This window comes from Zea mays, chromosome 7 (assembly GCF_902167145.1).
Source record: "Zea mays cultivar B73 chromosome 7, Zm-B73-REFERENCE-NAM-5.0, whole genome shotgun sequence".
NCBI lineage: Eukaryota > Viridiplantae > Streptophyta > Magnoliopsida > Poales > Poaceae > Zea > Zea mays.
In genome coordinates, this window is record NC_050102.1 from 18,262,793 (window position 1) to 18,276,697 (window position 13,905).

Here is a 13,905-nt window from a genome sequence, read left to right on the forward strand (position 1 = left end):
AAATGCAACTGTGACAAATGAACAAGGCGATTACCATCACAAAGGAAAATGTGTCATTGGAGCATCATCAAGCGGCGTTGCTGGTATGAGCACAATGCATGTAAACACTGTTGAGGTGATCACACAAAACGGTAGGTACATATTAGTGTATTTATATGTGATGGTCAATAAAAATATTCGTGCACTTTTAAAATATTGTGGTTTTACATTAAAGGGAGGCGTGTGAAATTAAAAGGAGGCATTGAGAGCCCATGGAGCCATGGTGAGCCTTATGGAAATGATTTTAGTTGTAATTATTGCACTAGTCGTATCAAGGGTGGAGGTGCGACTCGTCTAAGAGAGCATTTGGGGGGATTGCCTGGAAATGTGGCTGCATGTATTAATGTTCCTCTTAATGTTAAGGCAATAATGACTGATGAAGTGGTTGTTCGGAGAATAAGGAGGAGGCGAAACAGTGACATTAGACTCTATGTTGAGTGAGAGGTTAGAGAATCAAATAAAGGTTTAAGGACTTTAAGTAAAGCAAGAATTCCTCTAGATGAAGAAGGTCGAATACAGATGTCATTGAGAGAGTCACTAAAGGAATATGATGAGGAGAGGGTCATTGGTTGTTCTAGTCGTAGTAGGTCTACAAGTTGTTCTGCTAATCAACAAACTAGACTTGACAGGTAAATAATTTATTTTTAGTTAACAATCTTATTAGATCTTACTAGGTAATTGCCCGTGCTTCGCAACGGAACCATTACAATGCAAAACACAATGAATTTGCACTTGCAATGGGGCCAGAAGCTCCAATATCCGGAAACGATTCAGAAGAGCAAATATCAGAAAGTGGAGCTTATTGCTTGTGAAATTGATCAAAAAAGCAAAAGACACTGACTTGAGACGACAGGAAAGAAAGGAGGTAAGGCAGAGCCCAAAGCGGATAGATAGAAAAAGATCTGCTGCTCAGTAACATGCTATTCATATTATTAACTCACCAAGCATTCTACCCGCTTTTCATAAAACTCGATATCATCTAGCACATGTAACAGGTGTCCATATATAGCATAGAAAAGATATAGCATGCACATTATGTCCTCTCCAATACCCTCACATGCATGTCTCATGGCTTCAATATCCTATGAACTTAATGCATCATCATTGGACTGCTGAGAAAATAAAATACTATTAGGTAAAGTTCCCTCCTATGAAACATTAGATTTTCCATTAATCTTCTAGAGCACATTTGTCCACTTGTTGTGTCCTTGGCATTCCTTATTTTCCTCGTGGAGGATACTTGCACATCTCAACTGTTTCTCATGTCCTATTTCTTGTGAATTCTGGATAGGTGGATCCAAAATAGGCATTTCTAGTTCCCACTTAAAAAGAGTAGAGAAATTGAATCACTGCAAAATATCTGATAATTTTCACTCATCACCATTATTTGTTTTTGCAAATTGCAATCAATTCCTGGCAGACAGTCTACTAAATGAAACCATTCATGCTTATTGGCAAATCAAAAATAATTGGGAGATAAAATTCACTTTCTGTAACAAAACCAGTCCAGTGAGTTGAAACATGACAAAAAGCGCACCGAAGTAAATACTTTATTAGCTGGTAGCTGCTCGACAAGAAACCAAGAATCCACCACGTGTAGTAGTTGATGTTTTATCTTATTCACAAAATAGTGGTACAACTTAACAAAGAAACCTATTTCTTGTGGTTATTGTAGAGTGTAGACAATCGCAACAGCGCAGGAATGCAGCTCTAAAAAATAACCAGTAACCCAAACAATTCAACTCTCAAGCTAGCGAGTAGCAAGAGAGGCACATACAGACAGTATGCACACATAGGTGATTAGAGATGAAGCAGCACGCCTCGACACCCCCGAGGCCGTCGTAGACACCGATGAAGGTGGTGGCAACAACCGTCTCCACCTGGTTGTGGTCCTACAACATGTCGTTGGCCTGCACCATGGCGAAGGAGAACTCGCCCGCCGCGTGCTGTGTTAGATCCCACGACCACATCAGCTCGTCGGCGCCTATTTGTTCCATAAATAAAAGTGAGGTGGAATGGAGTTGGCTAAAAGCATATATGATTCAAAAGTTGGAAAGAATGTGATTCAATTGGGCATGCACACTGTTTCTTGGGGTTATGTGAGCTTTATCATGAGGTCTGAAAATGTGTGGTATTGTTAGAGCTAATGACAAACAAAACACCCAACGGCTAGACTGTTCAAAGAATATGTTACAATGGTTTAAATATAGTCATATGCCTTTTTATAGATGATCCAAACAAGGAGGATTAGTTGATCTTAGTAATGCTTGACCCAAATCTAATGCAGAACATAAGGTACGATAAGCAAACCAGACTATGTGCAGTGGACGATTTCATCAAGGGTATTAACTGGAAGCAGCAAAAAATGGGGAAGACAGTTTGTTGCACTTACATTTTCTCTTTGAGTGATATTGTGGCATCAGGTTTGCCATCAAGAATATTCTCAAGAATTGTAGATGCAAAAAGAGCAAGTTCCTGATTCATCAAGCTGATCTGGTCTCTAAGTTGCTTCAATTGCAGTGTCTTGACGTCCACATTATCAAGTAAAACTTGCCCTACAACACAATCATGACCACTTATTAAAATCAAATAGACTAACAAATTACAACAACATAAGGCTCACAGTTCATTTGCTCACCCTGATTAACCTTATCCCCAATGTAGCCCATCAGTCCTCTCCCAACACAAGAAACTTTTAGATTTCTTGTTTCTTAAATAAATCCTAAGGTACACGGTACAACTGAGAGTGTCAGCATTTGTATACAGGAAGTTTCGGTATTCTTGTAGTGAGACATTATCCAGCGTGTCCTTCTTTGGTACACTTCCCTTCTATGTCGTCTGCAGCAAACAAAGTCGGTGGAGGACAAATAAAACATGGAATCAAACATTGATCCAAATACACCAAGCATTTTTACCTGGGAGGTGCCAATTTTATGAGGCCATACACATAATTCCTTCAGTGAGGAATGTCTGTTAAGAATGATAGTGCAAAACCAATAGAACAACCAGATTACTCAAATCTATCAGATCATGCACAAGCAATGCTATCCCGAAGAAATGTGAGGGTAAAGCTTCTAAGTTTTCCTGTGCTTTTTACAAGTCTGAGGATACCACACATGTGAACACAGCAAACAACTTTATCTAAAATCTTTACCTGATATAACAGGTTTGACGCCTCTGAGAATGAGCATGACGACAAACTGTGAGCACAGATCTGCCACCGCGTTTGACACCACCTCACCCTCTGTGAACATGTAACATGTAGCTGATGTAGTTGCACAGGCAGAGGATCACAATGGCAGGCTTGATAAATATTAGTATAGGGATTACAATCACTACCCACACTAAAAAATAAGCAATTTTTGGGTGGGTGGCACTGAGCTCATTGCCCACTCCCACAATTGAAAGCATTCAGAAGTTAGTCAGGATACAGAAAACCAGTAAGAAATTAAACCTGACAGCTGTAGTAGTTGAGTTGCGAACCTACGTAGCAACCCTACTGAGATCATGAACAGGGAATAGGGATCACGACAGATGGAGTGGTCTGAAAAAAGAAAAGAAAAGAAAAGAGATGAATGAACAGGGAATAGGCACTTACCGTCCTGCGGCAGGAGAGATGATGTTAGGCCCTGGAGCTCTGTCATGGCACAAAGCCTCGCCGGCGATGCGCATCCCGTGAGCCGCTCACAGGCGCGCGATTTGGACACCCCGTTGCTCGATCCATGCATGCATCCTCCGATCCATTCATTATAATAACACACAAAAAGGAAATACATGACAGGAAAAATAAAGCAGAAACCAACATTAATCTTGGTACCAGTTATCGTTACACAAGCATTATGCAGGAATTAGTGTGTTAGGACTGAAATATGACTGAGCATCCAACAATAACATTGTACCATTCTTTGACATTGCAAATATATTGTTTTGTGAACTGGGTAGTTGGGAGTTTGTTCTGTTCAAATTAATATGTGTGTCACTGCTATCAGTATCAATAGTCTGTTCCGCCTATTGAGAGAAATATATCATAATAACCGAATTTGTATTCGAATTTTATATTTATCATTTGAGAGAAATATATCATAAATTTTAGGTTTATCTTTTATGAATCTTTATAAGCTCAATGCTAAAGATAAGAATATGAATTTGCATATTAGATTTTATAGCATGTTTATTCATAATAAAAAAGACAAAAAATTAATTGTCTGAATAATTACCGTTTTCATACCTTATGCACCGTTATATATGACCTCCTCAACAAGAAATCTTGTCTATTGCTCTTAAATTGATTTGGGGTATTTTATTGCTAGGATCTGGCTCTTACATATATTCAAGCATTAGATCAAAGAAAAATATGAATATATGAACATATCGGTAATAAATAAATTATGTGTATTATTCTTTACTATATTAAACCACCAGTTTCAATGGTACTCCTGCGTTAATATATTTTTTAAAATCCTATATTTTTTTTAGAATCAACCCGCACTCTTATAATCTCTTCTCTACTACTATAATATGAGAGTTTATGTAAAAAATAAGTTAAAATTATGATAAGTGAGTGTTTGAACCTTGGTTGTTGGCTCCACATTCACACCCACCTAATCATTAAAAAACATATATTTTATGCTTTATTAAAACAAAATTAATGCTATGTTATATATATATATATATAAACTGTAGCAATGTATTTTATGCTTTATAAAAACAAAATTAATACTATGTTATATATATAAAAACTGTAGCAATGCAGATAAGTCGCTCTAGAACATTTCTATTGGAACCCCACATCTTGTAAATTTCCTTACGAACATAGTATCCACACAAATTTTGCCCTAGTTCTTGCGGCACACACTTAACAAGAAAATTATTCATCAAATAATCAAACATGGTACTAATAAAATAAAGGAAATAAAGATACTGAGGACCTAGCTAGTAATACTTACCATAAAGTCTATATATATGTAGATGAGCCTTCCAATCACCTTTGTTTTTTAAATAAATCTTACCGAAGCACTTCCCAAGAAAATAAATAAACAGAGTTATTCTCTTGATATTTAAAAAAACAACGATTGTGGTATAATATGATGACCGAAATTACTTCTTGAGAATAAGTATCATGTGGTACTCTCTTTGCCTCAATGAGTCAAATACAACGATATATACTTGATTACCAACAATATCCAGTGGAAGTTACATGTTTCACAGGATTTGTGAATTTTTTCGTCGGTTAACTTACCATGTGTTTGGTTTGAGGTCAAAATAGGATAGCGAGGGCGACATCGTCCCCTCGAGTTTGTGGGATCACGACGCCACAAAAAACTGCTATGGTGTTTATTTCGCCCCGCGTCACTCTCATCCAAACACTATAGAAAATGTGGCCGGCCCTTTCCATCCTTCCTTCCACGTCCAACAAAACACACCCTTAACTCCCATCAACACTTGACCAAACCGACGGGAGTCAACTCTATCGATTGTGAACTAGCCGACCGAAATTAAATTAACTTCCATCAGTCTATTGGACAGTCGACAGGACATAGTTAATTACCATGGGCCTGGCAGCCAGCCTGATGGGATTTAAACATGCTAGAAGAAACTTTTAAGCTAATACTATAACATGTATCTTTTTATTTACTTGTTGTTTGATATGAATATTTTTAGATGTATCTTGAGTGTTAATATTGGTAACATTAATATATAAAAATAATTATAATGACCTCTATTATAAATCTTGTCATGGGCCCCTATATCTTACGACAGGATCGTCGCTGCATGAACTCATCCTCACAAATTATGGTCGGTTTTTCATGGTTATATGTCATTAGATTTTGAAGGATGGGGTAGTGGATAAATGAAAAATCTATCATGTTAGGGTCGCCAGTGGTGGTACTGAAGTGACATCTTTGTATGCTTATGTGGAACAAAATCAAGAAGTTCTCACATCGCAATGCTTATACGACAGGGTGGCGATGCAAGGATGGGTGGCTCAATGACTTGATATTCTATATCGAGCAAGAGATATTTAGGTCGAATGTTCTCAAGCCATGAGTAAACATAGAATGTCTATTACTCTTATTACTACTCATGGTTAACAAGTAGCAACTTAGTGGTATGTTACATAATGTTTTATAGCTAGTTTGCTACTCATGTGCTATATATATATATATATATATATATATATATAGGGAAGAGGTAATGGAAGCCCTGGGCTTCCGTTAGTGGGCGAAGCCCCAGCCAGGGAGACCGAACGGGTCGCGTTAGGCCCACTGGACGCCAGCCTGCGCCATTTATGCAAAGGATAACCACGTATCCCGCTTTACACGCGACATGCAATTACGCAAGCATAAATTTGTGTACAAATGTGCATAACTCATGCATAAATGGAATCTTTGCATGCCAGGAATCGCGCGCACGAATATCTGCATGTGCTAGACGCTTACGACTGCATAACGTTGTGATACAAGATAGCGTAAACCATGCAAACGTTCACGGCAGGTTTTGGGATAAGGCAAGACGTGATTTTCGTGCGCGAAAATAAAGGCGCAGTTACGGCAGGAAACTAATACAACTTTACAGCCGCGTCCACGTTCGCTCGTCCATCTGAATTATTGGCGGCGGTTAGCGGCGGCGGAAGTGAGAGGTCCGGCCGGCGAAGAATATGTCGACCACCGGCGCTGGCGATGACATCCTGCCTGTACCCTCTGTGCATAAGCCAGCAGGTACGTCAGTTTCAATGGACATGCAACCTGTTTTGTCTGCAATCGCCCCATACACAGAGGGTGTATCTGTTACTCCTCCGGTTGCATTGAGGGCACCTGGACATATCGAAGAGCACACAAAAACAGCAGACGTGGTCGGCGCAGAGAAGCACATCCTCATGAGACATATTGGGCCACATGAACAGGACACACCTCATATTCTTCAAAGCCACGTAAGTTCTCCCGTATTACGTTAAATTTAGTCGCTATTGAATCGTAAATGTTAAATTTCTGTGCGCAGCCGGACAATATTGATATAAGATTGATACCTAAAGTCGGTATGACATTTAGTAACGTGGATGAGGCGTATAATTTTTATAGTCAATATGCGTACGAGGTAGGATTTCCGTTGAAGAAATATAGGGAGCGGAAGAATTGTAAATGGTTGAACTGTTCAATGGAAGGAAAGAATGCTGAAAGGGTAGCTGGAAATCCAAGGATACGTAACACATGTTCGAAACGAACATAGTGCAAGGCTGGGATGAAACTTAAAAAAATCTACGATGATGCTAAAGAGAATGTTATTTCTGTTCGGATTGATCTGGTAAACTATGAGCATAATCATGAATTTTTGAAGAAAGATACAGAAAAAGGGCAATTGCAATGCAACAAAACACATGATCGTGAATATATGGAGTTCCTTAGTGCGATGCAAGAAAGCAGGATTCCACCACATTGCATTATGGATTTTGTTACAGAAATGCATGGTGGCCCAGAAAACGTTCCAATAACCGTGCAAGACATGAGTAACCTGTAAGTGTATTATGCATTGACAATAATTGTATTTTATATTACATAAACAATCGTAATGTGTTGAGTTAGATATAGTGCATAATCATTACATTTTTTGACAGGAAAAAAGCATGGCAAAGGGAGAGAAATGCAAATGATGTGTCAAAGCTGTTATCTTTTTTTTCATTATGCAAGAAAGATAATCCACAGTTTTTTTCAGACTTTCAACTGGACAAAGAAGGGAAAATTTTAAGCATATTTTGGTCCCATGCTAGCCAGCAAGCCGAGTACATTGATTTTGGTGATGCAGTGACTTTTGATACTACACATAAGACTAATATGTATGATAAGCCATTAGGCATGTTTGTTGGCTCGAACCACCACCTACAATGCACAATATTTGGGTTTGCTTTACTAGGAGACGAGACAGTTGATACATTCGAGTGGGTATTCAATACGTTCAAAACATGCATGGGATGTGATGGACCACGAGTGATGCTGACAGGTATGTTGTTATAAAATGGCTCGTAATTATTATGTATTGTACTATATGATATCATATTGTCTTGCATGATGTTATGTAAATTTATATATTTCAGATCAAGACCCTGCCATGCCAATTGCACTTGGCAGAGTATTCCCAAACACAATACATCGATTGTGTTTGTGGCATGTGCAAAACAGGTATATGCCTCACTTGAATGAATTATATGCAAGATTTGAGGACATGGATTTCAAAACAAGGTTCCAATCTATAATACATCATCCATTGAATGAAATGGAGTTCGAGGCTGCCTGGCAAATGATGCTTGATGATTTCCACCTACACGAGAACAACACCCTTGCCAGATTATATGAAATACGCAAAGATTGGGTACCTGCATTTTTTAAAGGAGATTATTGTGGTCTTATGGTCTCTACACAACGAAGCGAGAGCATGAACAAGTTGGTGAAGAGTGCCCACGTGGATGCAAACACACCGCTTCATCAATTTGCAAAGCAAATGATGAAGCTCCTGCATAGTAGGAAGATGAAAGAGGCCAAAGAGGCACTAGGATGCATGGTAAGTGAAAAAAATTAATAAACATATGTTTTATGCTATTAGAAACAAAACAGTATTAATACTATATTGTGTAATTTGCAGGGTCAAAAGGATACAACTACATTGTATATGTTTGAAATAAGAGTTGCAAGGGCATACACTAGAGCTGTGATGTCAAGGTTTCAGGAGACAGTAAAATATGCAACTGCATACCGAATAGACCGTGATACAGAGGGTGAGGAACATGATTGGGTGGTGAAACATACTACAAGATCAAATAAAATTGTTTGGGGTCAACACCAATTCAAGATAAGGGCTGATGTAGATGCCGGAAAGTATTCATGTGAGTGCAAGCATTGGGAGCATACAGGTATGTTATACTATATAAAATTATAAAATATTACGAATACATAGCTGTTTACGATTAATATATGACATAATGTATGTTTAATCAATTATAGGTCTATTTTGTGTTCATCTTGTACGCGCTTTCATGCATCTACAAATTGAAAGGATCCCAAGTGAGTATATTTTGCAACGATACACATACTCCGCGCATCAAGATGTGGCTTTTTCAAGAGACGATAGAAATTTGAAAGGAAAAGATGGAGAAACTAGATCATATAGACAGAAGATGTTGCTTAAAAAAGCAATGAAAGTAGTACACCATGCGAGTATGTCTAAAGCTGGGAATGATAAAGCCCTAGAGATGATGGACGAATTATTAGGGTTATTGATGCGTGTGGAGCCTGATATAGGTACTGGTGAGAGTTGTGGCACAAGTGTTTGCGATGACATCCAGGTACGCACCTCGTGATGTTATGAATTTTGCATAATTACTTGTCGAATATGATCCATGATTGTAATGATGATATAGGTCGAAGCGTATGAAACAGAAGAAATGGCTATAGACAACTTAGGCAAATTAGATGATGGGAACGAGGTATGGAACAGATCTTTATAATGTATTACATATACAGCACTATAAAATTTGTGTCTTCACTGGAGTTTGTTTTATTTCACAGGAAATTTTAATGGGCTCTAATACAACTGAATGCAATACTAAGGATGATCAATGTAATATGCAGATATTAACATTGGAACATAACACTGACATTCGGCTGGTTGAGAGTAGTTCTATGGATGTGGAAGCTAGAAAGGTGAAAACATTGCTACAATATATGATGACATACGATAATGTAAAATCTGACTTGATATCTTTGTTTTGTAGAAACTGGAATTTCATATGGAAGGTGTAAACTTAACAAGACCAGATAAGGCCAAGCCTAAGGGAAGAACAATCAAAAGTAGTGAGCAACAAGTTTTAAAATTGGGTGCGAAAGGAGCTAAGAAGATGAGTAGGAAATGCCAGAAATGTGGCATAGCTGATGGTCACAACAGACGTACGTGTTTAACTGTCGAGGATAATAGGGTTCGATTGGCTAACCTATATGGACGTAAGCGAGGATGACCTCCTGGTTCAAGGAACAAACTCATAGCTGCAGCCCCGCAATGGAATGAGACATCAACGTCGAAAAAACGAACGGTGGATGTCGGAGATGATGATTCATCTGGTAGAGAGTAGAAGACCATAAGATACAAATATTTCCTTGTGTAAATGTGATTCCTGTGTTCATTTGACAACTTCCATAAAGAATCATAAATATACTTGCAAACTGGCATAAATGGATGTGTAATTTGTCATAAGCTTTAACAGTTATGCAGCAGTCTGACTGTACATATACTTAGCATACATGTATGTGAAAACCTGCGTAACTCTGCGTTGTGTAATGCATAAGATGGTAAGCCTGTGAACCATGACTGTACAAAAAATGACTCTGCGTAGTGTAATGCAAACTGGCATAAATGTCTGTGTAATTTGTCATAAGCTTTAACAGTTATGCAGCAAACTGACTGTACATATACTCCGGTCAATAATTATATCGTAAACATGCATACTTCCAGATAGGTTATGCAGTTATGCAGCAATCTGACTGTACAGTTATGCAGCAATCTGACTGTACATATGCAGCAATCTGACTGTACAAACATGCATAATACTGTCAATAATTATATCGTAAACTCCGGTCAAGAAACATGCATACTTCGAGGTTATTGACATAACAATATTGTACAGGAACCTGGAAGAATCAAATGCAAGAAACACACATTACATTTCAAACACAGTTTGGAACAACATTCCAGTTTAGAAAAAAGCTGATCCCAAAGTTGTCAATGACATAACTAAGAAACGTCTACGGACTTTGGCCATAATATACAGTTATGACTGATCTGAAGTTTAGGGAACCATTGTATACAAAATATATTACATGACCAAACTAAACTACATCCTTTAGACCTTGAATCTTTGGATGTCTTGGAGCAGCGATAATGCTTTGTTCTTCGGGTGGAATGTGATGTAATGCAGCGCAAGAGACCGTATCTCACTGGTGTTGCCCTGCAATACAAAAACACTGAGTTAGTTATACCTCTGTTCCATGTGTTGCCATGGGCCAACTATAGAATTAAATGGTAAATTTGTACGTACTGCTTCTATGTCTGACCGCAAAGATCCTTCGTCGCATTGATAAAATAGAATGTAACCCATGACATAAAACCCACAGTCATTTGATCCAGCTGCCATGTTAGGACAATTTTGGCACAAGTCAATTGTGAAGTTACCAAACTTGGGAAAGCATGTACTGGGCCGCACATGTTGTATTGCTTTGTTTAATCTGCTCATAATAACCTTAGCCCATGGTAACTTTCTGCCACCTGAACCCAAATGTGCAAAATGATAGTCCTTCCATGTAGTTCCACCAAGTGTTGGTCCATATGGGTTGGAATCTAAAATATGAATGCACTTCTTGACCTTGTTGACAACATACAATGTCCAATGCCCCCTGCTTACCATGGGGACCATGATCTGACCGTGTAAAAAAAGCATAAAATTAACAGGGTAACTTACAAAAGCATAACAATGTGAACTGTTCCATTTAAAAGGAATTGTGTTTGGATTATGAAATACGATTGTTACCGCTTTGCATTGGTCCAACTCATCTGTCTCAGGCAATGAATTGTCTAGAAGTGTGTGGAGTACAGATTCATCAAAAGGTTGAGGGTTGCGACTGTGTCGTTCCTGTTCCTCAAAGTTGAGTATTGACTGCAATAAACAATATAAATGGAGTGAGTGTACTTGGGTTGATATAATTTGTATATGAAAATGGTGTATGTAAGTTACAATAGTTTACCCCAACATTAACATCAAGAACCAAACTGTTCGAACTCATGGAAGTGTGCTGATTTTTTGCATCATCAATAACACATTGGATGAAACACTGCATGAATCCATTGTCGAGACACTTCCCATCGGCAAAAGATTCATATATGTCAGAACATGTCGCTGAATATTCACCATAATCTATTATGGTCCTGGTGAATTTTTTATATCAATTAGAGAGGTGGCGTAAATGTACAAGCATATAAACAAATTTAGATTAAGTATGAACTTCGTACCTGCCGGTGTCAGATTGCAGACCACACAAATATTCGCGTAGAGCTAACACAGTTTGCATCTCCGAATCAAGAGAAGCCTGGCCAACCTGTGGAGTGTTTGTAGCTGGATCGGTTTCAACATAAACCTAAAAATATATATGAAAATATACATAAAACTCTGTGAACAATTTTGACAACTATAAAGAAAATGAAAATTACTGAGCTGACATAAAGTGGAATATACGTATGTGGAATGAAGTGTCATAAACTGGCATAAAATTAATGAGCTGCCATTACTGATACATATCAAGAGAAAGAAATATTCTTGCAAACTGCATAAATGAATGTGTAATTTATCATAGGCAGCTAGCAGTTATGTAAAAACTGCATGCACATCTACTCAGCATATATGTATATGTAAATGGGCATAACACTGATTTGTAAGATGCATAACCTATTTAGACTGTGAAGCATGGCTGTACAAAATCTGTGAACAGTTGAACACTACAAAGAAAATGTAAATTACTGAGCTGACATGTTCAGATGGAGTCTGATCAAAGCATGGACCACTGTCAGGCAAGTCTGTTTCTGCCACTTGTTGTACGCCGCCAGTAGACTAACAATGATGGTATAAATGGATTACAAATTTAGTAAACTGCTAATGAGAATATAGAAAAACCACGAGGGGGTTTAGACATACCTTGATTTGCGGAGTCGCATCAAATATCGGCGCGTCAGGATCCATGTGTGGTGTTGCTTTAGGAGTGACGTTTGTATTGGTCGGCATGTTCTTGCCACCGTCACCATGTTTACCCTGAAAGAATTGTAATGGTTATATGCTATTTACATAAAACGATTAATAGAACCCTAGAATGAAAAAATACAAATAATAATACAAACATTACCACTGAGGTTGTAGGTGTTTTGTTCTATTTCGTTATATTTGTATGAACCAGTGGATCAATATCAGCTTCATCGGGACAACTTTCTAATAGTACACGAATATGCTGTTGCCTTAACAGTAATTCATGTACCTGTGTGTCTGTAAACTGCGTATCCAGCTGAGAAACTGGAGTAGACATATCGGGTACAGTTGGGGGGGCCGGACACGTACATCCTTCTGTACGTGTCATGAAAACAAATAAAACATTGTTAAAAATAATGGCATCAAAACCATATCGATAAATGATTGCATAACTTTTTTATATTGACGTAAATACTTTAAACAGACTAACCAGCTGTCTGGGGAAGAATATCATCTGATTTTGATGTGGTTTTCTGCACATCATAAGCATCTTCGTTGTCACCCGCCTCGGCACGGAGGACCTCATCAATTAACTCGCCAAAAACATCAGATAGATTGAATTGTTTCTCAACAATCTGCTGAAGAGTCTGTTTAATAACTGAACACGCCTTACCAACCTCCGCATCAAAATGTGACAGCTTCTCTATGAAACCCATGCGGTGGCGGGATGGAAGCTGATTCAGCTTGCTTGATATCAAATCCCTGATGAGCGGGAGTTCGATGTGAATTGAGTGCTGTCCAGATGGGTCAGGACGAGGAACATCAAAAGTGTTGGTCCTGGTCTTATGCTGTTGTAAATTGAAAATTATTAAGTAAATGTATAGCATATCACTGAATATTATGTTGAAATTCTATGACAAACAAATATATAAATAGAATCATGCCTTGAATTGTGCATGAACGGGTGGTACATCTGTGTAGCAGGTCTCTGAGGAGCTTCGGAACTAAAAAAAATGTGTGAAAGATGGAGTAAAACTTATACAAACATATTAAATTGATAAATGAGATTCATATGTTTAATGGAAAATGCAAAA

The 13,905-nt window shown here is 38.1% G+C and overlaps 3 protein-coding genes and 1 long non-coding RNA gene across 4 annotated transcripts; 2 read left to right on the forward strand and 2 right to left on the reverse strand.

Moving 5' to 3' along the window:
* Positions 1–2,419: 2,419 nt before the first annotated feature.
* Positions 2,420–4,047, reverse strand: LOC103632105 (uncharacterized). The gene is made up of 4 exons (XR_002263861.2): positions 3,638–4,047; positions 3,194–3,283; positions 2,688–2,877; positions 2,420–2,594 (listed from the first exon to the last, which is right to left on the reverse strand). It is a non-coding gene; the product is annotated as an uncharacterized lncRNA (long non-coding RNA).
* A 2,251-nt stretch (positions 4,048–6,298) lies between these two features.
* On the forward strand, positions 6,299–7,554 carry LOC109941004 (uncharacterized). Its single transcript, XM_020541446.2, has 2 exons — positions 6,299–6,970; positions 7,039–7,554. The coding sequence occupies exons 1-2, from the start codon at positions 6,698–6,700 to the stop codon at positions 7,264–7,266; spliced, it is 501 nt and encodes a 166-aa protein (XP_020397035.1). The 5' UTR covers positions 6,299–6,697; the 3' UTR covers positions 7,267–7,554.
* Positions 7,555–8,018: 464 nt separating this feature from the next.
* LOC103632107 (protein FAR1-RELATED SEQUENCE 5-like) lies at positions 8,019–9,535 on the forward strand. The gene is made up of 5 exons (XM_023300679.1): positions 8,019–8,034; positions 8,129–8,592; positions 8,674–8,941; positions 9,033–9,373; positions 9,449–9,535. The coding sequence occupies exons 1-5, from the start codon at positions 8,025–8,027 to the stop codon at positions 9,533–9,535; spliced, it is 1,170 nt and encodes a 389-aa protein (XP_023156447.1). The 5' UTR covers positions 8,019–8,024.
* A 1,714-nt stretch (positions 9,536–11,249) lies between these two features.
* On the reverse strand, positions 11,250–13,655 carry LOC109941031 (uncharacterized). The gene is made up of 10 exons (XM_020541483.1): positions 13,302–13,655; positions 13,101–13,186; positions 12,972–12,995; positions 12,767–12,880; positions 12,602–12,682; positions 12,088–12,212; positions 11,823–12,003; positions 11,609–11,734; positions 11,347–11,497; positions 11,250–11,257 (listed from the first exon to the last, which is right to left on the reverse strand). The coding sequence occupies exons 1-10, from the start codon at positions 13,525–13,527 to the stop codon at positions 11,250–11,252; spliced, it is 1,122 nt and encodes a 373-aa protein (XP_020397072.1). The 5' UTR covers positions 13,528–13,655.
* Between the last annotated feature and the right edge of the window lie 250 nt (positions 13,656–13,905).